Source organism: Emys orbicularis, chromosome 15, assembly GCF_028017835.1.
Source record: "Emys orbicularis isolate rEmyOrb1 chromosome 15, rEmyOrb1.hap1, whole genome shotgun sequence".
In the NCBI taxonomy this organism is placed as follows: domain Eukaryota; kingdom Metazoa; phylum Chordata; order Testudines; family Emydidae; genus Emys; species Emys orbicularis.
Window position 1 is genome coordinate 6,044,539 of NC_088697.1, and position 25,203 is coordinate 6,069,741.

Consider the following 25,203-nt stretch of genomic DNA (forward strand, 5'->3'; position numbering starts at 1 on the left):
TAATCAATGCCTTAGCAGTGTATCATCTTTGGCAGAGCTGCTGTCAGGAACATCTTCAGCGAGGAAGGCAGTTCCCTGCAGCAGTGGTTAACCGGGTTTATGTGGCTGTTGAACGGCTGCCTATGGTGGAAAAAAAAGTGAGTCACTAGCAGAGTGGAGGTGAGTGTGGCCTGGGCTCTGGGACCAGGATGGGCCTTGATTCCCTCCTGCTGGTCTTTGTTTCTAGGTAAGAAGGGGTTTTTCACCGGTGACTAGGAGCAGTTGAGTTTCATGTTCAGACACTGTATTAGTTCCTCCAGGTTTCTGGTAAGCACACAGGGCCCTTAGCGGGTACTCAATACACAGGATTGGCCTGGAAATCGTCATTACTAGTGTCATAAACATATAGTTAAGGGTTAATTCCTCTTTGACCTGTAAAGGGTTAAGAAGCTCACATAACCTAGCTGACACCTGACCAGAAGGACCAATAAGGGGACAAGATACTTTAAAATCTGGAAGGGGGGAAAAAGTCTTTTGTCTGTGCTGGGTGTGTGCTTTTGCCAGACACAGAGAAAGAAGGAACCATCCAACTCCTATAGGGTAGTGAGTATTTAGAGAAGGAATGTGTTAGATTACTTTTATTTTCTTGTTTGTGGGTTCTTTTGCAAATAAGAGGGAAGATAAAATTTAGGTTCTTTGTGTAACTTTAAAGTTTTGCCCAGAGGGAAACCCTCTGTGTTTTAAATTGATTGTCTGTGAGATTATCTTTCATTCTAATCTTACAGAGGTACTCCTTTCACCTTTTTTCTTTAATTAAAATTCTTCTTTTAAGAACCTGATTAATTTTTCATTGTTTTAAGATCCAATGGTTTGGATCTGTGTTCACCAGGACTAATTGGTGAGAGGGATTCTCAAGCTCTCCCAGGGAAAAGGGGTATAAGCGCTTGGGGGGAATTATTCTCAAATCTGCCCAGGAAAGAGGGGGGTTAGGAACTTGGGAGATATTTGGGGAAAGGCAGAGTTCCAAATGGCTCTCCCTAAATATTTAAAACACGCTTGGTGGTGGCAGCTTACTGTTAACCTAAGCTGGTAAATAAGCTTAGGGGGTCTTTCATGCAGGTCCCCAGATCTGTACCCTAAAGTTCAGAGTGGGGAAGGAACCTTGACATGGTGGCAGAGCGGTGGGATCATTTTGAACCAAAAGCCCAGTAAGATTTTTTTTCTCTTCTCCGAGATGAAAGGAGAGACCGATCTCATCTCTCTTTGCCTGAAGGCAGAGGTGTTAAGTTTTTTTAACAAAGGTCTTTGTTAGAGAAAGGTTTCAAGCTGTGAACAACTAGCAAGTAATTAACATTCTGCAAAAGAATTCACAAAACCAGTTTTTTTTTTATTCTGTCTTACTCGGGGGGGGGGGGGGAGGGGAATATGACAGAAAGGGACGCACAGAAAAAAACTGGACTTGGCCAGATTTGAGGCTGAAGAAAAAGCAAAAGAATACGATAGACAGATGGCCAGGGAAGAGGCTGCCCACAAAAGAGCTTTGGAAATAGAGAAAGCCAAAATGGAGGCAGAGACAGCAAGGGTGGAGGCAGAGGCATCTGCCCACAAGAGAGTTATGGAGGCAGAGGAAACTGCCCACAAGATGGCTATGGAGGCCTGGAAGCATGAACTGGAGTTAGCAAGGGTTCAGCAGAATACACCAAATAATCCTAACAATCCTCCACCAAAAATCCACGGATGGGAGCGTCTATGTCCACAGTATGATGAATCCAGTGATATTACTGAATATTTCCTCACCTTTGAGAGACTGTGCACACTCCATGCAATTCCTAATGAGCACAAGATGACCACATTCGTAGCAAAATTGACTGGAAGAGCTCTGAACATATTCAACAAGTTGCCTATTGGGGAGGCTTCTGACTATGGTAAATTTAAGGATTTGGTTTTGAAACAATTTCAAGTTACACCTGACACTTACAGAGTAAAATTTAGAGCCCTTCAGAGAGGACCTGGACTAAGTAATGTGGCTTATGTAACCCAGATGAAGGATCTGTTAGAGAAATGGGTTGACGGCAGGGGTGTAACTACCTTTAAAGGAATGGTGGATCTGATGACTGAATATGACCAAGGATAATATAAAACAGTGGTTATGGGATAAGAAAATACACTCAGATGAAAGTCTTGCTTCTTACACTGATCAAGATGAGCAGTCCCAGGCCGCCAGAGAGGGGGGGGAAATCGACACAAAATGGGTGAAGGGAGCAGAGAGGAACAACCCTGGTTGCAGTTTGAGTGAAGATCAGAAGGGACACCCTCAAACCACACCCTACCACCGGGGGCAGCCCAAGGCCCCACCTACATCCCAAGGAAAACCCCAAACCCCTTATCATCCCACCACACCAGTCTCCAGCAACCCACCTCGCCCCGGTGACCCCTTAGCAGGGCGATGTTTTAAATGTAATGAGCTGGGGCATATAAAAGTCCACTGCCCGAAGAACCCCAACAGATTACAGTTCATTACACCATAATCACACCAAAGATCCCCAGGCCCAGATACCTACCAGATACCCTCAGAGCGAAGGGAAACCATGAGTGTGGGCGGGGAAAAGGTTATCGCATGGAGGGACACTGGAGCACAAGTGTCAGCTATCCACCAATCCTTAGTGGACCCCAAATTCATCAACCCAGAGGCCCCAGTGACAATTCAACCCTTCATGTCAAACTCTTTAAACTTGCCTACAGCCAAGTTGCCTGTCCAGTACAAGGACTGGTCAGGAATGTGGACTTTTGCAGTCTATGATAATTATCCCATCCCCATGCTGCTGGGAAAGACTTGGCCAACCATGTGAAGATAGCCAAGAGGGTGGGAATGGTCACCCGCAGCCAGGCTAAGCAAGCTTTCAGCCCCATCCCTGTTCCTGAGCTTTCCATCAGGGCCCTGTCTGTGTTACCAGAGACCCAGACAGAGGTGGTGGAACCGGATCCCCTGCCAACGACTGCAACAGCCGTAGTGGATCCAGTCCCAGAGACCCAGCCAAAGCCAGTCCCGGAACCAGAACTGGTGAAGCAACCAGCACAGGAACCGTTGCCAGCACTGAGTCCAGGGCTTGCAACCCCGTCTACAACTCCAATGCCAGAGGGCCCCAGCGAGCCTGCAGTGGCAGAAGCAGCAGATAACCCTACCCAAGAGGCTCAGCCAGAGCCTGAAATACCACATAGTGCACCAGCGGAGAGCGGTTCACAGTCAACGGAAATAGCCCCATCACCTGCATCGCTTCCAGAGGGACCAAGCCCCAGTCCACAATCCAAGGAGGAACTGATGTCTCCAGCATGAAGGGAACAGTTCCAAGCTGAGCAGGAAGCAGATGACAGCCTCCAGAAACCTTGGGCGGCGGCACGGAGCACCCCACCGCCTCTCAGCTCTTTTAACCAATCCCAGTTTGTTGTAGAACAAGGACTTTTATACAAGAAAACTCTTTCTGGTGAACACCAGGAAGACTGGCATCCTCAAAGACCGTTGGTAGCTCCAACTAAGTATCGGGTAAAGCTCTTGAGCTTCGCCCATAATCATCCCAGTGGCCATTCTGGTGTGAACAGAACCAAAGACCGTTTGGAAAAGTCCTTCCACTGGGAGGAAATGGGCAAGGACGTTTCTAATTATGTCCGGTCTTGTGAGGTGTGCAAACGAGTGGGAAAACCCCAAGACCAGGTCAAAGCACCTCTCCAGCCACTCCCCAAAATTGAGGTTCCATTTCAGCGAGTATCTGTGGATATTCTGGGTCCTTTTCCAAAAAAAGACACCCAGAGGAAAACAGTACATACTAACTTTCATGGATTTTGCCACCCAATGGCCGGAAGCAGTACCCTTAAGCAACACCAGGGCTAAAAGTGTGTGCCAGGCATTAGCAGACATTTTTGCCAGGGTAGGTTGGCCCTCCGACATCCTTACAGATTCGGGAACTACTTTCCTGGCAGGGACCATGAAAAACCTGTGGGAAGCTCATGGAGTGAATCACTTGGTTGCCACCCCTTACCACCATCAAACCAATGGCCTGGTGGAGCGGTTTAATGGAACTTTGGGGGCCATGATACGTAAATTTGTAAATGAGCACTTCAGTGATTGGGACCTAGTGTTGCAGCAGTTGCTTTTTGCCTACAGGGCTGTACCACATCCCAGTTTAGGGTTTGCACCCTTTGAACTTGTGTATGGCCGCAAGGTTAAGGGGCCATAACAGTTGGTGAAGCAGCAATGGGAGGGGTTTACGCCTTCTCCAGGAACTAACATTCTAGACTTTGTAAGCAACCTACAAAGCACCCCCCAAAACTCTTTAGCCCTTGCTAAAGAAAACCTAAAGGATGCTCAGGAAGAGCAAAAGGCCTGGTATGATAAACCTTCCAGAGAGCGGTCCTTCAAAGTAGGAGACCAAGTCATGGTCTTAAAGGCGCTCCAGGCCCATAAAATGGAAGCGTCATGGGAACGGCCATTTACAGTCCAAGAGCGCCGAGGAGCTGTTAATTATCTCATCGCATCCCCTATCTCAAAAATAAAGCCTAAGGTATACCATGTTAATTCTCTAAAGCCCTTTTATTCCAGAGAATTAAAAGTTTTCCAGTTTACAGCCCAGGGAACAGATGATGCTGAGTGGCCTGAAGGTGTCTACTACAAAGGGAAAAGTGACGGTGGCATGGAAGAGGTGAATCTCTCCATGACCCTTGGACATATGAAGCGACAGCAGATCAAGGAGCTGTGCACTAGCTTCACGCCAATGTTCTCAGCCACCCCAGGGCGGACCAAACAGGTATACCACTCCATTGACACAGGTAATGCTCGCTCAATTAGAACCCCCCGTGCCAGGTGTCTCCTCAAGCCAAAACTGCTATAGAACGGGAGATCCAGGGCATGCTACAGATGGGTATAATCCACCCCTCTAACAGTGCGTGGGCATCTCCAGTGGTTCTAGTTCCCAAACCAGACGGGGAGATACGCTTTTGCATGGACTACCGTAAGCTAAATGCTGTAACTCGTCCCGACAACTATCCAATGCCACGCACAGATGAGCTATTGGAGAAACTGTGACGTGCCTAGTTCATCTCTACCTTAGAGTTAACCAAGGGGTACTGGCAAATACCGCTAGATGAACCCGCCAAGGAAAGGTCAGCCTTCATCACCCATGCAGGGGTGTATGAATTTAATGTGCTCCCTTTCGGGCTGCGAAATGCACCCGCCACCTTCCAGAGACTTGTAAATGGTCTCCTAGTGGGATTGGAAGAATCTGCAGTTGCCTATCTCGATGTGGCCATTTTTTCTGATTCATGGGCAGAACACCTGGAGCACCTGAAAAAAGTCTTCAAGCGCATAAGGCAGGCAGGACTAACTGTTAAGGCTAAAAAGTGTCAAATAGGCCTAAACAGAGTGACTTACCTTGGACACCAGGTGGGTCAAGGAACTATAAACCCCCTACAGGCCAAAGTGGATGCTATCCAAAAGTGGCCTGTCCCAAAGTCAAAGAAACAGGTCCAATCCTTCTTAGGCTTCGCCGGATATTACAGGCGATTTGTACCACACTACAGCCACATCACCGCCCCGCTGACAGACCTAACCAGAAAGAAACAGCCAAATGCAGTTCAGTGGACTGATGAGTGTCAAAAGGCCTTTAACCAGCTTAAGGCGACACTCATGTCTGACCCTGTGCTAAGGGCCCCAGACTTTGACAAACCGTTCCTAGTAAACACAGATGCATCCGAGCGGGGTGTGGGAGCAGTTTTAATGCAGGAAGGACCGGATCAAGAATTCCATCCTGTCGTGTTTCTCAGCAAGAAACTGTCTGAGAGGGAAAGCCACTGGTCAATCAGCAAAAGGGAATGCTACGCCACTGTGTACGCACTGGAAAAGCTACGCCCATACGTTTGGGGATGGCGTTTTCAACTACAAACCGACCATGTTGCACTGAAGTGGCTTCACACCGTCAAGGACAATAACAAAAAACTTCTTCGGTGGAGTTTAGCTCTCCAAGATTTTGATTTTGAAATACAACACATTTCAGGAGCTTCTAACCAAGTGGCTGATGCACTCTCCCATGAAAGTTTCCCAGAATCAACTAGTTAGAATTGTCCTTGAAATGTGAAAAATATTGTTAGTTTTTGCATAATCGGTAGTATATGTAAAGGTGCATGTGTCTTATTAATTCTGTTTTCTCCTAAAGTTCTAGGAAGAAATCACAGCCAGTGTGGTCCAGCACTGTCTATGATTTGGGGGGCGTGTCATAAACATACAGTTAAGGGTTAATTCCTCTTTGACCTGTAAAGGGTAAAGAAGCTCACATAACCTACCTGATACCTGACCAGAAGGACCAATAAGGGGACAAGATACTTTAAAATCTCGAAGGGGGAAAAAGTCTTTTATCTGTGCTGGGTATGTGCTTTTGCCAGACAGAGAGAAAGGGTAGTGAAGAAGGAATGTATTAGATTACTTTTATTTTCTATTTGTGATTTCTTTTGCAAAATAGAGGGAGAATAAATTTGGGTTCTTTGTGTAACTTTAACGTTTTGCCCAGAGGGAAACCCTCTGTGTTTTGAATTTGAATAGAATGAAAGATAATCTCAGACTATCTTACAGAGGTACTCCTTTCACCTTTTTTCTTTAATTAAAATTCTTCTTTTAAGAACCTGATTGATTTTTCATTGTTTTAAGATCCAAGGGTTTCGATCTGTGTTCACCAGGACTAATTGGTGAGGGTATACTCTCAAGTCTACCCAGGAAAAGGGGTGTAGGGACTGGGGAGGGGGGGATTAGTCTCAAGTCTGCCCAGGAAAGGGGGGCGTTAGGGACTTGCGAGATAATTGGGGAAAGGCAGAGTTCCAAGTGGCTCTCCCCTAAGATTTGGAACACGCTTGGTGGTGGCAGCTTACTGTTAACCTAAGCTGGTAAATAAGCTTAGGGGGGTCTTTCGTACAGGTCCCCACATCTGTACCCTAAAGTTCAGAGTGGGGAGGGAATCTTGACAGGGGGAAAACAGATTCCCCACTTGTCGCTTGTGCACTGTCCTCCTCCTCTTCATCCTCCAAAAAGTCATCCTCCTTGCTCCATGCAACTCCCAACTTGCAGGTGTCCATGGACAGTGGTGGGGTAGTGGTGGCGTCACCCCCCATAATTGCATGCAGTTCACGGCAGAAGCGGCATGTATGGGGCTGTGATCCGGAGAGTCCGTTCACCTCCCTGGCTTTTTGGTACGCTTGATTGAGCTCCTTGATTTTTATATGACACTGCTCTGTGTCCCTGGTGTAGCCTCTTTCTGTCATGGCCCTGGAGACTTTAGCATACGGTAAAGCAGCGCTCCGGGGGGGCAGGGCTGCATATTCCGGTTTATCAAAGCAAATTCGATATAATGCGATTTCACCTATAACGTAGTAAGATTTTTTGGCTCCTGAGGACAGCGTTATATCGGGGTAGAGGTGTATTTGCGTTTCTTTTTTTGGAACGTAGTTCTCCCATAACAGATTCGTCTCCCCAACAGTTTTATTTTGAATTAACTCGGCTAATTCCGAAATAACCGTGTACTGTAGACCAGCCCTGAGGCTATGTCTACACTTCAAACACTGGAAGTATTCTTCTGACAACCTAACACTGTCTACACTGGGGCTCACAGTGGGGCTCACATTAACTACTTCACTGTGGAGTAGATTTTTCACACCCCTGAGAGATGTGACTATGTCAACATAGCTTTTCATTGTAGACCAGCCTCTAGACGACTTTTTGATATGAAAGGCAGTGGAGTTCAGCCTTTTCCTTGATATTGATGGTTGACAATTGCAGCTTTCCTACCTGTTGGACACATCCTATGACAGATGTCATGCCTTTCCTTTGCAAATTAGAGAAGTGGGGAACTCAGTGACCCTTACAGGCTAAGTGGGTAAAAAGTTATACAACTTGTCTCCTTGAGTAGTTTTCATTTTAATAGAAATTAACTTTGAAGCCAAGCAAAATAAGTTCTATCTGAAATACCAAAAAATTTAATCTATACTGGGCCAATATTCTCTTATATACTCTTTCTCACACACATACTCCCATCCTAGCCTTTGGAGGGAGGTTTTCAACCAGAACTCCTTACACTACATGGGGTAAATTAAATCAAATTAACTTTTTAAGATTAGCCATCATTTCCTGTATGACTAACAAAACAAAAAAGACAACTTTCCATTTTCCAAAATAATTCAGACAATTAGTCTCTTACTCTTTAACCAGTAACTTCACCTATAATTTCATTTTCATTGGTACCAATAACATATTCAAAGATCACAAATTCTTCTCGTATATATCAGTTTTATTGTAATCCCCATTGCCAACAACTGAACCTTAGCTCAAGTTATGGTTTGTCCCAATTTGGGTCCCAACCACTTCTGTGAGTTCATATATCTCTGGCTCTTTTGCCATTTGTGTTGGTGGAAGGGGTCTCCTATATGGGAATGTTTGCATCATGAGGAAAAATACCTCTCTTTTCACACTTTTAAATCTTTCAAAGTAGGAGGAGGTAGAGGAGAAGTGATGTAAATACATAAAACACAAGAGAAAACTAAGATCTGGTCTACACTAAAGATATTTATCGGTATAACTATATTGCTCAGGGGTGTGAAAAATACACATTGGTGAGCAATGTAGTTAAACAGCCCTACTCCCCTGTGAGATAACACTACATCAGCAGGAGAGCTTTGCCTGCCAACATAGCCACCGCCGCTTGTGGGGGCTGGACTAATAAAGTCCTAGGGGAGAGATTTCTCCCATTGGCGGAGAGCATCTGTAATAGCAGTGTTACAGCTGCACCAACATCAGCTTTATTGTGTAGCCATAGCGTCAGACACAAAACCTTAGAATCAGGACTCAACATGCGAGTATCCAGAAGTCTGAAATTGGAGCTTGACACATTTGTTGCCTCATTGGTTACCATCATTTCTACAGCCTGAAAGTCCTTGTTACCCAATCAGGCAGCAAGTTTGGGATACACGGGGAAGGGATGTCTTATGAAGCACTCTCTCTTTGGATCCAAACGGTGAAGGATGATTGTTCTCAATCTAACCCTGGCATCCACTGGAACGGTAATGAGACACAGTGAACTAGGAAGTGGAGTTGTACAACAATTTCTTTGGGCCCTAAGAGAAGGTATTCCCATACTCACTGCTTTCATAGGTTCTCTCACCTGTGTGGATTTTCTGATGCCTAATAAGGTGCGAGTTGCAATTGAAGGTTTTCCCACACTCACTGCATTCATAGGGCCTCTCCCCTGTGTGGAGTGTCTGATGCCTAATAAGGTGTGAGCTGCAATTGAAGGTTTTCCCACGCTCACTGCATTCATAGGGCCTCTCCCCTGTGTGGAATCTCTGATGCCTAATAAGATGGGAGCTGCGATTGAAGGTTTCCCCACACTTACTGCATTCATAGGGCCTCTCCCCTGTGTGGATTCTCTGATGTCGAGAAAGGACTGATCTCCGAGTGAAGCATTTTCCACACTCACGGCATTCATAGGGCCGTTCCCCTGTGTGGATTCTCTGATGATTAATAAGGGCTGATCTTCTAGTGAAGTTTTTCTCACACTCACTGCATGTATTTTTCCTCTTTCCCATGAGGATTTCCTGCTGTGTTGTGGTTTCCTTGACGCTCTTCTGAGTTCCCCGACAGGAAATAAATTCACCCATTTTCTCCCCCGGCTGGTTTCCCTGCTCTCTTTCTGGTCTGTGCTGACTCTCGCATGATTTTCTCTGTTCATGACTCCTGGACACATTCCTTTTCGATCTTTGTGATAATGCTCTGTGTTTATCCACTTGCTCAACATTTTCCTGCTGAGAATTCTGTTCCTCTTTTTCACATACCATTGCATCACCTGCTGTGATAGAGACAGAAACCTCAAACAAGGATGGAAAGGGGAAGGCCGAACTAAAACAAGTGCTGGAGGGAGGTCAAATAAAACTCAGGAAATAAACTCTCTCAAACTCTTCCCCCAAATAAGAGAGGAGGGGATCAATTCAGCCTCCACATCCCATCCAAATTTGCAGGGGGAGAGGAGGAAGCTACTGCCTGGTGTCTGCTAGGATCTATAGGAAGCCATGAGCTATATTTACCCTGAGGATATGACTCCTGCTAGGGACAATAATAAACCGAAAGACTTCCCAAGGGCTTTGTAGGGCATCCCAGATGTTTCCTTCAGGCACTTACAGATTCTATGTTGGTTTAATGTTTCCTCACCTGTGCAGGGAGCGCTCAGGATCTCTCTTTCCTCTGAATCCTGGAGGTCTGGGACCCATGACTCTTCCCCTTGTTCCAGCCGGGAGATCACATCAGGTTGGGTAACAGGACACCCTGCTCAGATGAAAGAAAACAAAGGAGTTCAGTTGATTTCATAAGACTTGGTCATAAAAAATATTTTATTAATTTAACTTCAGTGCTTAGTGTGAGCTGGTGTGCCTGCAGCAGTCCTCACTGAAAATGCCACGGTCAGGGCAGGCTGAAAAAGGGAAAGCAGATGCTCCCCAAACTGGCAGTTAACACTGAAGTTAAACTCACCGACCAGTCACAAACTGTGCTTCTGATCACCCACACTGGTTATTGTGAAGCTGAAAAAAAGAAATCACACAGCCCCCTTTATTGCATTGCACTTCTCTGACTGCCAATCAGCACCTAGGTCCAGTACAGTGAGAGGTTATTTAAAAAGTCTGCTCACATAAAAAAAATGTTCTTTTGACCCCAAAGGGTCAGCCATGTTACCAAGTCAGTATGCGTTTGGATCTTACCGAAAATACCATGCTGCCAGGCAATACTTTAACATCTAAACTAAAGGTTTAGATAAGAAAGACAAAGACAACAAGTAACAGAAAGAAAGTTGTTAAATGGGAAAGGAGTCAGATACATTCAGAAATCTATAGATCAGGTTCTTAGCAGTATTGGTAAGTTGACGGCTTGAAAGTCTGTTTGGAACACAGCCACAGCTTGGATGGGTCATTCAGTCCTTTGTTCAAGGCTTCAGTCAGTTTGTTGAGAAGTTGCTCCAGAGGTAGGAAGAGAGATTGAAGACAAAATGCAGATGATGCAGCTGCCCTTTATATTCCTTTTGCCATGTGGCTTGTACTTCCTGTGCCCCAATCACAAGCTTCACAGCACATGGCCTTGGAGTTCTCAGTATACAGGTATACCCCTGCATGTCTTGCTGACTAAATAGGTGTATCCCCTTGATCCTTTCCATGGATTCATTGTACAGCTGATGACCCTGGATGGGCCATCAAACAGGGTAGGCAGTACTGACGCCAATATATCTGGGGGTGTCACCCAGAAACACTGCACAAGTCTGGAATACAGATGTGGAAGTAGAAAAAGAACTGACAGGGAGTTGAAGGGGATTTCAATGCAAACAGTCCCTTCTGTGAGCAAGAGTCAGGCTAGCTGTAACCCTAATAATGCGGGATTTGTAGAAGCGAGGATTGTGTGAGGCGAGTGGGAAAGAACTGTGTGAGAAGTTGTTGCAACCTTGTGTTAGATAAGTATGGAATGTAGATTATAGTCTAAATAGAGGTGAGAAAAATAAGATATCAGGATGACCTATGTATAAACAAAATGCAGCTATTGCTCATTATTGTATGTAACAAAAGGTATAAATGCTTGCTGTAATTGTTTACCTGTAGAGAGACCTGTTTCGCTCTCTCCCTCTGCGCAATTGCTAGAGATAATAAAGTATTTGACTTGCTGCACCCAACCTGAGAGTGAGAACTGTTTTTCTCCGACAAGGGTAACGCCCACAAGGTAGCTATCTAGCACATCTTGGAGGGACTGTTCAAATTAAGTGGTTCATCAAGAAACACTTGGTTGACAATGGACCATGGGAGAAGCCAATCTAAACTGAGTGGACTGTCATGTAAATGTGCTCTCTGGAATGTAGGTAATGGCTTCCTGCAATGACTGGGAAATTGGGCATGAACATGTGACTTGCCCATGTGACTCCAAACTCCATCTTGTTGCTGTAAATTTTCACAGTAAGAACAATGAGATGCCCTCCACATGGCAAAAACTACAAAAGGCCCTGGAAACGCCTCCATTTTGGCTTCAATCCTGCTTCTTACCTCTGGAGGAACTTTGCTACAGACTGAAGCTCTGAACAAAGGACTGAATGACCCATCCAAGATGTAGATGTACTCCAGAGACTTGACTTAAGCCAGAAGTTTATTCCATCACTGCTACAAGCCTGAACCAAGAACTTTGCCATTAGTGTATGCAATTGATTCTCTTAGACAATTTTAACTCTCACCTTTCTTTCTTTTTATGAATAAATCTTTAGATTTTAGATACTAAAGGATTGGCACCAGCGTGATTTTTGGATAAGATCTAAGTTGTATATTGACCTGGGAGTGGCTGGCCCTTTGGGATCAGAAGAACCTATTATTTAATGAAACGGGTTGTAAAAAACCACTCATCTCTGAATCCAGTGTTTTTGGTGGTGATATAAGAACTGGAATGCCTGAGAAAACTGCCTTTATGTTTTCTTGTTAGGCAGTGTGGTGAAACAGGAGTTTACTTTTGTGGCTGGTTTGGTCTATCTTATAAAAGAATAACAACTAGTTTTGGGTTGTGTTTGCCGTATTTCTCAGCAGTTCGTCCTGAATTTGGCATCCTCAGTTGTGACCCACTAAGGCACGGTGACAGGGTGCCAAGGGAGGGGGCTGGGTCATGGATTTACAGGAAGTTAGGTGACCCAGCCTTCATACAGTCTCCCTTGGGACTGCCCTCTTTAGGGTATGTCTACAGTGCATCAGGGAGTCGGCCGCCTTCAAGGCTGGGTCTCACGCTAGTGCATTAAAAATGGCTGTGGAGACATTGCTTTGATGGAGCTCAGACCATCCAGCCCACCCACCCACCCCTCTCAACCCCTGGCTTTTGAACCCAAGCTACAGCCCAACCAACAGCGCCTACACCGTTATTTGTAGTGAGTCAGCATGGACTCTGGGTGGGACGCAGCTTCCAGATGCAGTGCAGACATACTCTTAATGGGCGACATGCTAGGTTTGGCTTTTTCCAAGGGTGAACCCTGGTTCCCCTTAGAACCATAGAGTTAAAAGGGACCACAAAGGTCATCTAGTCTAACCCCCTGCCAAGGTGCAGGATTTGCTGTGACTAAACCACGCAAGACAGATGGCTCCAGCCTCCTTTTGAAAACCTCCAGGGAATAACCTTCCACCATCACCCTAGGCGTCTGTTCCATTCTCCTACTGTTCTTCCAGTTAGGAAGTTTTTCCTGAGATTTAATCTAAATCTGCTGTGCTGTAGTTTGAACCCGCTCCTTCTTGTCCTGCCCTCTGTGACAAGAGAGAAGAACTGTTCTCCATCCTTTGTACGGCAGCCCGTAGTGAGGAAGACCAGCAGGGACCACAACCCGCCCTTTGGGCTACAGAGCCAGGAAAGCCACCTCCACCCCTACAGAAGCTGAGGGGCGGGACAGGAAGCAGAAGTACAAAAGGAGGGCCCTGCAGCTCAGTTGGGCTGGAGCTGCTGAGGGAGACAGACGCTTATCACCCACTGCTGGAGCGGGACACTGAGGAGTTGCTGGGGCTGCCGCCATAGGACTGGCCAAAGCTCCCAGGGTTGCCGGCCAGTCGAGGTGCCAAGAAGCTGATGGGGCTGCCACAAACCACCGACCCCGGGGAAACGGAGGCCAGAGGCACCAAACCCTGGGGATTGTAGGAAGAAGCCCAGGGAAACTAGACCATCGTCCGGTTGAGTGTTGGCCTGACACTAAGTCAGTGTGTTGTGGGCGGATCCCCACTGATCCAGTGGCGGACTACACCGCCACTGTTAGGGGACTGGGCTGGGACCTGGTGGAATCAGATGGGCCTGGGTCCCCCTACTTCCTGCCACCTCACCCATGAGGCAGTAGCCTCCTCACCTTCAGCCAGGGGGCCTGAGTTGGTCTACTGTCCACCAAGCTAGGACACTAGGCTGTTTGGTGCTTGCCCCTGCCTGAGCCCTAGACTGTTTGGTGCTTGCACTGGGCAAAGCCCCTAATTGTTTCCTGTCCCGCCCTGCCTGAGGGCCTGGGCTTGGAGACTTTGCAGCTCTGCCCTGATTGCAGGCCAGAGTGCTGACTGTCGGTGCCCAGCTCTGCCTGAGGGACGGGCACCATAGACTAACTATTGCTCAGCCTGGATCAAGTGGCCTGAGCTTTGAAGACTGCTAATTCCCCCTTAATTGATTGCAGTGCTAAGAGCACGACAGCAAGGAGGCATGGCCTCCCTCAGAGACAGACCAGGAGGGATGGCCACGCACGCTTACACAGCCTTTTGAGTATTTGAAGACCGCTGTCATATCCCCCCCATTAACTCTTTTTTCAAAACTAAACACACTCAGTTCCATCAGCCTTTGCTCCCTGGCTTGCGTTCCATCCCTTTAATCATCTTTGTCACTTGCCTCTGGATTCTTTCCCGTTTCTCTACATCCTATCTAGTCACTGGTGACAAAAACTGGACCCAGGACTCCCCCTGAGACCTAACCAGTGCTAAGTAGAGCAGTACAATCACCACCTGTGATTTGCATGCTATGCTTCTGTTAATGCATTTGCTTCTTTTTTGCAGTATCATCACACTGTTGACCTCACGTTGAGGTTGTGATCGACCACAACTCCCAGATCTTTCTCAGCAGTGCTGCTGCCATGCCAGTTATCCCCCATTCCATATTTGTGCATTGGGTTTTTTTCCCCAAAGTGTAGCACCTTTCACTTCGTTGAATTTCATTGTTGCCTATAGCCCAGTTCGCCAATTTATCACGATCCCTTCGAATTTTTGCTCTATCCTCCAAAGTGTTGACAATGCCCCAGCTTTGTGTCATCTGCAAATTTGATGAGTATGCTCTCTATTCTTACATCCAGGTCATTAATGAAGATGTTAAATAATACCGGACCCAAAACAGATCCCTGTGAAACCCCATTTGAGAAATCCCTCCAATCTGACATCATTCCAGTAATGGTTACTCTTTGCTTGGGGTTGTGTAACCAATTATATATCCACTTAATGGGAGTTCCGTAGACCCTGCATTTCTCCAGCTTACTCATGGGACTGTGTCAAAAGCCTTTTTGAAGTCCAGGTCTATTTTATCCACCAAACCAGTTACCCTATCAAAGAAGGATATCAAGCTGGTTTGTCATGCTATGTTCTTAGTTAATCCATGCTGGCTGCTACCGATTACCCCTTCATCCTCCATGTATTCGCAAATTGAATGTTTTATACATTATTCTAGTAGTAGGTTTGGAGTAGAGTGGTAGATCTGTGATTCATCAGCATATGGACAGTAGCTGAATTTGTGTTTGGGGGTGAGATTTCCCAGAGATAAAGTGCAGAGGAAGTGACCAAGGACTGAGCCCTGTACAACCCCCACAGAAAACCGGAGTGGGGGTGGAGGACGAGCTTCCTAAGGACACGCTGAATGAGTAGTTACAGACGTAGGAGGAGAGCCAGGAAGAAGACAAGATGTCAAGAAGACGACCATGGTCAGTGGTATTAAAGGTGGCTGACGGGTCAAGAAGAATAAGGATGGAGTACTAGTTCTGAGCTTTGCTTAGGGAGAGGTCATTAGAGACTATGGCAAAAGCATTCTCAGTGGAGGGCCCCAAATATCTGCCTCCCTGAAACCTTCCGTTCCCACTGCCACCAGACCCTTCCTGTTCCTTGGAGCGACCACTCCCCATCCCCTTCCCACTATCCTCAGTCTTTTCCACTTCCAAGTATCCCAGATGTCCTACCTAATCCTCCCCCTCCACCAGCACCACTGCTGGGACCTCCACCCCCTTTTCTCCATTCCCAGTCTCCCACTCCACCAACCCACCACACTCCCTGTTCCCAGGAGATTCTGTCTCTGATTCCTCACCTCCTCTTCCTTCCATGGTACCCATCCCTCCCTGATTCCCCCTAGTCTAATCTTCACATACCTATCCCTTTCCTCCCACTACACTCAGCCTTCCCTACCTTGTGGCACCCCACAAGCACTAGCTCCCCCATCATCTTCTCCCCTCCCACTGCTCCCTGCTCTCCTTCCCCCCCCCAAGAACTCCTGAATAGGAACCTCACACTGCTCTCACAGTCATTGGTTGGTTGGGTCAAGAGGACACGCTGTGGCCACTGCCTCTGAGCTACACTCATTCATCTGAGTTGGAGCCGTACCACTGTTAACTTTCAGACTATGTGTATTGTGCGTTTTGCCTGCATTCTGAAGGAGTTCCTCTTAGACCTTCCCCCTGATTCCAACATTTCAGGGCTGAGAGCAATATTTTAAAGTGTTTGAAAAATCCACTTGCAGACTCTGGCCTCTTCTGAGCTGCAAAGTTTTGTCAGCAGAGCTCTGTTTGTTAGGGATGCGAAAACCCACATCCTTAATTGACAGAATTATGCCGACAAAATCTCTCATGCAGACACCGAGTGCCAAAAAAGTCTATTAAATAAATAAGGAAATCAAATGCCCATAACCTACATAAATACTGAGTACAGGTTGCCCAGTTCTGCTGCATGCCTTTCCACTAGGTGGGTGGTGGCTAAACTTAAACCTCTGAAAACCAGAAAAGGAAGAGTTAATATACACACCACCCTTAAAATGCAACCTTAACTCTGCCCCTAGTCCTGCAGCTGGTACTAGCCACTGGGAATGGCTCAGTAAGGCTGATGCAAAGGTTAACAAACTAGTGCTGGTGCAAAGGTTAACAAAAGGAAGTGGAGGTTTCTCCATTTCTTGAAGTCTTCAAGTCAGAGTGAATGCCTTTCTGGGGGAGGATTTAGTCCAACACAAGGTATTCAGCTCAGTACAGCAGTAACTGGATGAAATTCTATGACCTGTGTTATACAGGAGGTCAGACTAGATGACCTAATAGCCCTTTCTGGCCATAAAATCTATGATTCTACAATAGATATGAAGGACTAAGAATGTGCCATTGTTTGTGTTGTGTTCACAGGTGGGAATACCAGCATTTATCGGCCTGCCCTCCAGCTGTGTGCACTGGGTCAGCTGTAGCTGTAACTGGAAGGTGGAGGGAGTAGTTGGAGCAGCTCGGCAGAGCTGTGACTGATATGAAGGGAGGTGCATGTGAACCCTGAGGGACCTAGTCTTCCCCATTTCAATGCACTCAGTGGGCTGTTGCTGAGACAGGGCAGAGCAGAGGTGGCATTGTGGGAGTGGCATGAACCTTAACTCTGCATTTCCCCTTCTAAAAACTGAGGGGACAGGAATCCTTACCCAGCGAGGTCACATTCTCATAGTTCTCCTGCATGACGTCTCTGCAAAGGGCTCTCTGAATGGGGTCCAGCAGAGCCCACTCTTCCCTGGTGAAATACACAGCCACCTCCTCGAAGGTCACCGGCCCCTGAAAGAGAAAGTGTCCAACACTCAGTACCTGCTGCCCCACTCACAGCCCCAGTATTCATGGGGGGAAAGGAGCCAAATGGAAGCTCTGGCAGGCTCACAGTCAGCAGAGTCCCACCCCCACCCTGCTCAGAGCAGCCAGGAGGTAAAACAGGAGGGGAGATAGAGATCCCCTCATCCCTCCCAGCAGACAGAGGGGGAAGGGTCTTCTCATTCATCACACACCTACAAGCCAGAGGCTGATACAGGGGATGGGGTCCCCAGCAGGCTCCAGGGTCAGCTCCCCAGTAGGAATCCCAACAGGCTTCCCATTGGCAGCAGCCGGAAGGAAACAGAGAGGGTTGACTACTCTACGCCCCACTGGTGAGTAACCCTTCCGCCCCACCTCTTCATATCCCATAGCAGCCTCTGGCGAGTAGGTTTATGTTCTTGCACTGGGAATCTGATATGTTTTTCCCGGGCTGTTCAGGGTTCTCCCACCCCCAACACAACCCCATTCCACAACTAGGGTAATTTCCTCCCCTAAACCCCATCAGTCTGTTCCTGGAATCCAGGCCTCGGGTTAAACAATTCCCAGCAAGTTTGCCACACCCTGTCCCCCTCCCTTTCTCCACCCTGGGTATTTCCTGCTCCCATCCCACCTCCAGACTAAACTCCCCCAAAGATCCCAGGCCCTCAGTATTTCCTGCCCCTCTCCCTCCAGCAGGAACCCACTAGCAACCGCGCAATAATCCCTACCTGGACTGGCTCCACTACAGCCATTTCCCTTCCCTGTCCTGTGGGAGGCTGGGACAATCTGGAGCCAAAGGTGGGTGTTACTCTGCCTCCTGTCAGGGTGAGAAGGGTGACAGGGAAGATTTCAGAAGGGCCTTTAGTTCCTATCACATCATGATTTGCCCCGGCCCTTTCCCTGCACAAGATGTTTCTGACTCGCACGCTGGGAAAACATTCCATCGCTTTATCACAACCCAGACACAGTCCCTCCCACCAGCACTAAATCCACTGTGCTAGTTTTAAAACCCTGGGGGCAACTCCCCCAACTGTGGGGACCAGGCAGAGGCAGGGACAGGACAAAGTCTGCCCAGTGCTGCTGTGGTAAATGAAATGAAGTTTACTGGTGGAAGCCATTGTCAATAGAGACAAATAGTGGAACATTAAGTGGGGCTCACTTCCATTTTATGTATTACACTCCTCAGCCTCATGCTTCAGGGTCACAATTCGCAGGGGTCAGGAAGGAATTTTTTTCCTCCAATGTATTTTGAGAGGGTTTTTTAATCTCCTTCCTCTGAAGCTTCAGGAATGGCTGGAGAAGATGACAGGATATTGGGCGGGGTGGACTAGGGCTGTGAGGTGACATCAATCACTCTCTCTCTCTCAGGGCTTGGCTGGCTGGTTCTTGCTCCCATGCTCAGGGTCTAACTGATCACTATAGGTGGGATGGGGAAGGAATATTCCCCCCGCGAGTCAGTCTGTCAGTAACCTGGGAGGTTTTCATCTTCCTCTGCAGCGTGGGGTGTGGGGCACTCACTAGGATTACCTGGAAATATCTCACTTAACCATTTCCCTGCCACTGCAGGGGCCTGGAGCAATGGTGCACCTCAGTCCCTCCTATTCTCTGCCTCGGGCATGTAAGAGTCTAGTCTCCTGGGGGCTGCAAGACTTTGGTCTCACTCCAGCTGTTGGGTTTAGTGGGCGGGTGCTGGGTGGTGTTGGCAGACAGTGTTAGGCAGGAGATCAGACCAGATGATCCAGTGGTCCCTTCTGGCCTTAGACTTATTGACTCTTTGACTGGATGTGGGCAGGTTTGTGAGTTTGTGACCTGACCCCCGCCCCCCCCCACACACACACTTATTTCTCCTTCATTTTCTGTCTTCTCTTTTACTTCACTGTAAAAAGAAGACGAAAGTTCATAAGATCTTACAATACCCTATAGCAACAAGTTGATGAAAAGTAGATTAAATTATTTTCAGCCATGAAGGCCATGCACAGGTGCAAGAAGACCAACTACAGAAAATTAAATTAGTCCAAACAAAAAGGGGCTAATCTCGTTCAGGGCCAGTACTAAGATCTATGCTGGGTGAACAAGAAAACGTGGGAACAAAGTTACCTACGCCAAATTTGGCCTTAGGGACATAGATTTAATTATAAAAAATAAACTATGCCACCCACTTTTATTCCTTTTGGGACTTTTAAAAAGAGATGGGGGGGGAGGGAGAAAGAAAATCATCTCCCACCTCACCCCTGACATGGCAACACTGCTACTAAACGGATATATTTCCTTTCTGAGAGGCTTTGTTTTCATTATATTTTAACTTGTATTCCCTCCTCTTTCTCCTCATGATGCATGATTATTAATTTGCACTTAATGTTTACCATAGTTCTATCCTGTTTCTCAGAAAGGCTGTAAGGGTTTGTCAGTTAAAATATGTTCCAAAGAGACCCATTGCTCCCGTGATTAGTGACTTTCTTAAAGTCTCTCTGTGCTTGTAAGATAAACTATTTTTCTAAAAAGACCCTTCTTAAGAGCAGGATTAGTAATGAAACTTACCCTGTTTCCCACAAGCCACTGCCTCTGTGCCTTTACTCTCTGGTGCAGCACCTTCAAATAATTCTGCTGAGGATGTTTCCCAGAAATTAATTATCATCGGGATGGCTAGGAATGCATTGGGGGGAAAAAATTAAGATTCTATCTTAAATGAATAAAATCATTCCTAGAAATATAAATTAATTTAAGGCATAATGTAAGCATAAAAAAAAAAGTTTAGAGCAAAAAGTTAATTAAAAGAACCAAACGTTGCATTCTTAAAGAAGTGCTGGTTATGCAAAAAAGAAATATTGAATTGCTTTTTTAACAAAATTAGATGCTAATAGCGGTTTTATTTATTTAAAGTGTAAAAATCAGCTACAACCTGTGTCACAAGAGGTAAATAGTGCACTAAAATAATTATAAGTTAAAAATGTGAGTACATTACCAATTTAAAAAGTCACAACAAAAAAAGTCTATATATTTTATTTAAAAAGCCAAAAAACTCTAACTATACTAACAAACTTTCAAATAAATATGTTTTAAAAAAGCTCAGCCTTTGTATTTTTAAAAAAAAAAAGTATCGAGCAGCCACTCAAAAACAGGAAAAGTTGTCAAAGACCTTAGTGGTCTTTAAAAAAAACTTTAAAATCAGACTACGTAAACTTAATTAAAAACACTATTACTATTACTGCAATTAAAACTGCAAAATAAAATTCTTAAAATTAATGTAGTCAGTAAAAAATGCAATAATTAAAGAAAGTAAAAGCAAAAATATTAATGAATACTAAAAATACTGCAAAACACTTTAAATGCCTACGTGATATTGATGAGCTAAAATATTTAAGAGACAAATCAGTTGAAAATACAGTGGTGCAAGAACAAAGTAACATCCCTTCCCATTGTTCCACAGCTTCCAAGTGCTGGAGGCTGCGATCCCCTGTCGTTAACATGGTTATTGGTCTGAAATCTCCCCATGACCAGTCAGAGACAGACACGTACCTGTGTCGCTCCCCAGCCCCCGTCGCAGCGTCTCTAGGGGAAGGAGAAGATGGGAGAGGTGAGAATTCAGGCCCTCGCATTCATGGAGAAATCCCCATTGCTTATTAATGCAACTGCTGTTAACTACGAGATGGTGCCAGAGATCAGAGGCCGATAACGCAGCCGCTGCAGACAGAGCCAGCCCCACAGGGCTACTCCATGGGGAAGGGCGACTCGCTGAGCTGGGCTGTGAGATGGAGCCAAGGATCAGTGACATCACTAGAGTCCCCGACTCCTCCCCAGGGTGAGGGTCGCTCTAACCAGAGGAGACGCCACCCCCAGACTCCAATTCACCTTTGAATCCCAGCAGCACCTCCTGCAGCATGGCACTTTTCAGAGAGAAATCGCTGACTCTCTTCTCCAGCTCCGCAAACGCCAGCTCCGGCTTCCGAAACGTCCCGTCCTCCCTGCTGGGGAAAGGAGGAGGGGTGAGAAATAGGCCTGATCCCCCGACCCTGAGCCCAGCAACCCCCAAGCTCCAGGAAACCTGGATCTGAGCTTTGTAGCCTGAGATGGTCATTGTCATGATGAGTCACCTCAACCCTGTGCTCCCCAGCGAGATGGGAAGTGGGGAGACACTAGAGCAAGGAACGGAGACATTGTTCAGGAGCTTTCTCAGGGACGCTCTGGTTCTGTGGGGTGCTGAGCCAGCTCCCACACTGGTTTATTGCAGTAACAAGGGGCACCAGCACTGGGATTATGTGGAAAGGGAGGAGACACAGACCAAAGAGTGGGCAGGTCCTACATGCTGACAGTGACCACAGACAGAGCCCAGGTCTCTAGCAGGGAATGAACCTGGGCCCTTAAACACCAAAACCCTCAAGCCCTTTAGCTAAAGCAGTAACCCTGGGGCGTCCAGCTCATTTGGCAGAGAGGGCCATATTGCACCGTCCGTTATGGTCAGTGGGCCAGGGCATCAGTTTAGGACTCTGTGCCCTGCTCCATTCACAGCAGAACACCCACTGCTCTCCATGGGACACCCACGTACAAGGAACAAGGGGAGAATCTGCCCTTCGTATCTGAAATAAAATTTTAGTTCTTATTATTTTGCCAAGTCTTTGTCTGTCACACTCAGTGTCACTCAGGAAGAAAACAGCCCCCTCCTGGACACCCCTGTAGGGCCCTGCTAGTTCTTCCCTGTGTTTCCCTTCCTTTCCCACCCTCCTTTCTCCATTTCTCTCTTGCTTTCTTGTCTCTCTCCTCCGTTCTTCCCTCCCCACAGAAACCCCCTATTCCCACCCTGCAAAGGCTTCATTCCCTCCCCCTCCCCGTTCCACCTGCTCAAGTGATCAGCCAGGGAATGTTTAATGTTGACATCAAAGTGTTGTCATTTCAGCTGACACTCCGATGACATTAACAGGGGACAGGAGAGTTCACGCTCTCAAAGCTACGGCTTCAGGTTGCTACCAGCCCCAGCAAGGCAACACTGTCTCCGTTTACACTGGGGAGGTGCTGAGGGCCAGCAACTCACCTTAAAAAATGTGAAAGCTGAGATTCTGCACCCTCTGAATACGTGACGCGGCCACATCAGTCCAGGAGACAGGCCAGGTCTGTCTGTCTGTCCCATCGGCCCTATGTCTAGCAGCCCTGCTGTGACCTCATTAGCGATCAGACAGTAAAGGGCTCTTCTCCTACCTGAGTCAGCCACTAGGGAGACAGAATCACACGCTCCAAGGGCAGGGGGCAGCTTCCTATTCAGTGCAGTTATCAAACCTAACGGCCCATGAGGGGGAGGGAAATGGAGCCCAGGACTTACCTGCCCCCAGTGCTCCCAGCACCCTAAAGAGGGAGAGAAAGAGGAGGCAGTCAGTGGGGGTGTCCCTGGGTGGGGCGGTCTCCTGCTCTGCAGAGAAGTCACCATTGAAGCCTCGGGCAGTAGGGGAATCTCAGGTTTACATTCCCAAAGCAGCTGCCACCCCCTACCAGGGACTTTCCCCTACGCAGCCCCAGCAATCCCTGTGGGCAGGTCGCCACTGCGGGAATCTTCTCCCCGGGCACTTTACAGGCAGAAGATATTTCTCTGCATTGAGAATCAAATTCCCCCCAGTGCTGAGAGACCCAGAAGGCCCCTGGCCCCACTAAATCCATTAACCTGCAGTGAGAGGGGCCTTAGGCCTGGCTCGGGACCTCAGCATGGCGGGGAAGGGATTTCACCCTCCAAGTGCAAATGCAGACAGACATTTCCAGGAGAGAAGGTCTTGGGTTTGCAGCATCCAGGACTCTCAGGACCCATCCCTGGCGCCACTGCCAGACTCACTGTGTGACCTTGGCCAGGGCTCTGCCCCTCCCTCTGCCTCACTTTCCCCATTTGCCACATAGGGATAATGCCCCTGACCCCACTTTGTAAAGTGCTTTGAGGTCTAGGGCTCAGAAGCTCCTATAGAAACGCTGTGTATGATCATTGTAATGACAGCCTGACCTGCAGGGGTTGGTTCAGTGACTGCTACCCCTTCTCTCCTCCCCTCTGACTGAGCAGGGAAATCTCCCGGGACAGGCTGCAGATGCCCTCATCCCTTCTCTGGACAATGGCTCTCTCTAGCTCTTCCAGCCGGGACAGCAGCCGCTGCTCCTGCTCCTCCAGAAACGCTCGCAGCTCCTTCCACTCCCAGATGATCTTCTGCCTCTCGGCTTCCGTCTGTTTCTGCAACAGAGAGAGGGTGGCTCAGTAACAGGGGAACATAGAACATAAGAATGGCCATACTGGGTCAGACCAAAGGTCCATCTAGCCCAGTGTCCTGTCTTCTGACAGTGGCCAATGCCAGGTGCCCCAGAGGGAATGAACAGAACAGGTAATCATCAAGTGATCCATCCCCTCTCGCCCATTCCCAGCTTCTGGCAAACAGAGGATAGGGACTCCATCCCTACCCATCCTGGCTAATGGCCACTGATGGACCTATCCTTCATGCACTTCTCTAGTTCTTTTTTGAACCCTGTTAATGTCTTGGTCTTCACAACATCCTCTGGCAAGGAGTTCCACCGGTTGACTGTGTGTTGTTTGAAGAAATACTTCCCATTGTTTGTTTTAAACCTGCTGCCTATTCATTTCATTTGGTGACCCCTAGTTCTTGTGTTATGAGGAGTAAATAACACTCCCTCATTTACTTTTGCCACACAAGTCATGATTTTATAGACCTCTACCATATTCCCCCTTAGTCGTCTCTTCTCCAAGCTGACCAGTCTCAGGCTTTGTCTACACTGGCACTTCTCTCCTGCCAACAAACAGCAGCTACACTGTGTGCCTGTCAGCAGGATGGCTGTAGCGGCACAGCCATGTTGCTAAAAGCTGTGGAGTGTAGCCATAGCCTCAGTCTTATTAATCTTGCCTCATACAGAAGCTGTTCCATATCCTTCATCATTTTGTTGGCCTTCTCTGTACCTTTTCCAATTCCAAAGTATTTTTTGAGATGGGGCAACCAGCTCTGCACACGGTATTCAAGATGTGGACATACCATGGATTTATATAGAGGCAATAGGATATTTTCTGTTTTATTGTCTATCCCTTTCCTAATGATTCCCAATATTCTGTTTGCTTTTTTGACTGCTGCTGCAGATTGAGTGGATGTTTCCAGAGAACTATCCACAGTGACTCCAAGATCTCTTTCTTGAGTGGTAACAGCTAATTTAGACACCATCATTTTATGTGTATTTGATATTATCTTTTCCAATGTGCATTACTTTGCATTTATCAACATTGAAATTCATCTGCTCGGTAACTGGGGGAAATTATAAATGCGCCTCGGGGCGGGTGGCAGAGTTATTTACCAGAACACAAGATCTCTTGCGGTGAGTGATGGGAAGTCATTTATCCCGGGAAGGGAGGAGGGCTCAGGGCTGCTGTGAGCTGTACATCACCAACAGGAGGGACACTTCTCCCCAAAACCTCATCAACTTGCACTGAGCCAAATCCTCCATCTCTGCAGCCCACATTTCATCTCCTTCCTCCCCATCCCCCCTAGGAGCTAGAAAGGATCCCTGGTCACTGTGACATCCAAACAGCCTGTGGGCAGGGGCTCTGGGCTAACACAGACTGACCCTCTCCTGCCCAGCAGCCTCCTGCATCTTAAGGGCATGTCACCCCCGTATCTGACCCTGCCTCTCCCTGGGCTCCAGTGGGGACGGTTCCCTGGCTGAGGCTGGCAGGGTGGGCTCTGCATTCACCATGTCATTCTTGTGCCAGGCAAACCTGAGGGGCAGGGCAGGGGGCTCTGGGCACCTACCAGCAGCTCATCGCTTTGCCGCTCCTCCTCGGGTTTGGCTGCTTCTCTCTCTTTTCTCAGACGGGCCAGAT

General features: G+C 47.4%; 1 protein-coding gene and 1 long non-coding RNA gene across 2 annotated transcripts in view; both read right to left on the reverse strand.

Annotated features, from left to right (window-relative positions):
• Positions 1-21,281, reverse strand: part of LOC135889397 (zinc finger protein 208-like) — a 685,678-nt gene extending 664,397 nt beyond the window's left edge. The window contains 6 exon segments of the mRNA XM_065417266.1: positions 9,150-9,854; positions 17,225-17,351; positions 18,089-18,177; positions 19,899-20,003; positions 20,877-20,909; positions 21,210-21,281. Of these exon segments, the coding sequence (XP_065273338.1) occupies positions 9,150-9,854; positions 17,225-17,351; positions 18,089-18,177; positions 19,899-20,003; positions 20,877-20,909; positions 21,210-21,240 (1,090 nt within the window). The 5' untranslated portion in view covers positions 21,241-21,281.
• Positions 21,282-22,580: 1,299 nt separating this feature from the next.
• Positions 22,581-25,203, reverse strand: LOC135889406 (uncharacterized). Its single transcript, XR_010561930.1, has 3 exons — positions 25,133-25,203; positions 23,335-23,556; positions 22,581-22,694 (listed from the first exon to the last, which is right to left on the reverse strand). It is a non-coding gene; the product is annotated as an uncharacterized LOC135889406 (long non-coding RNA).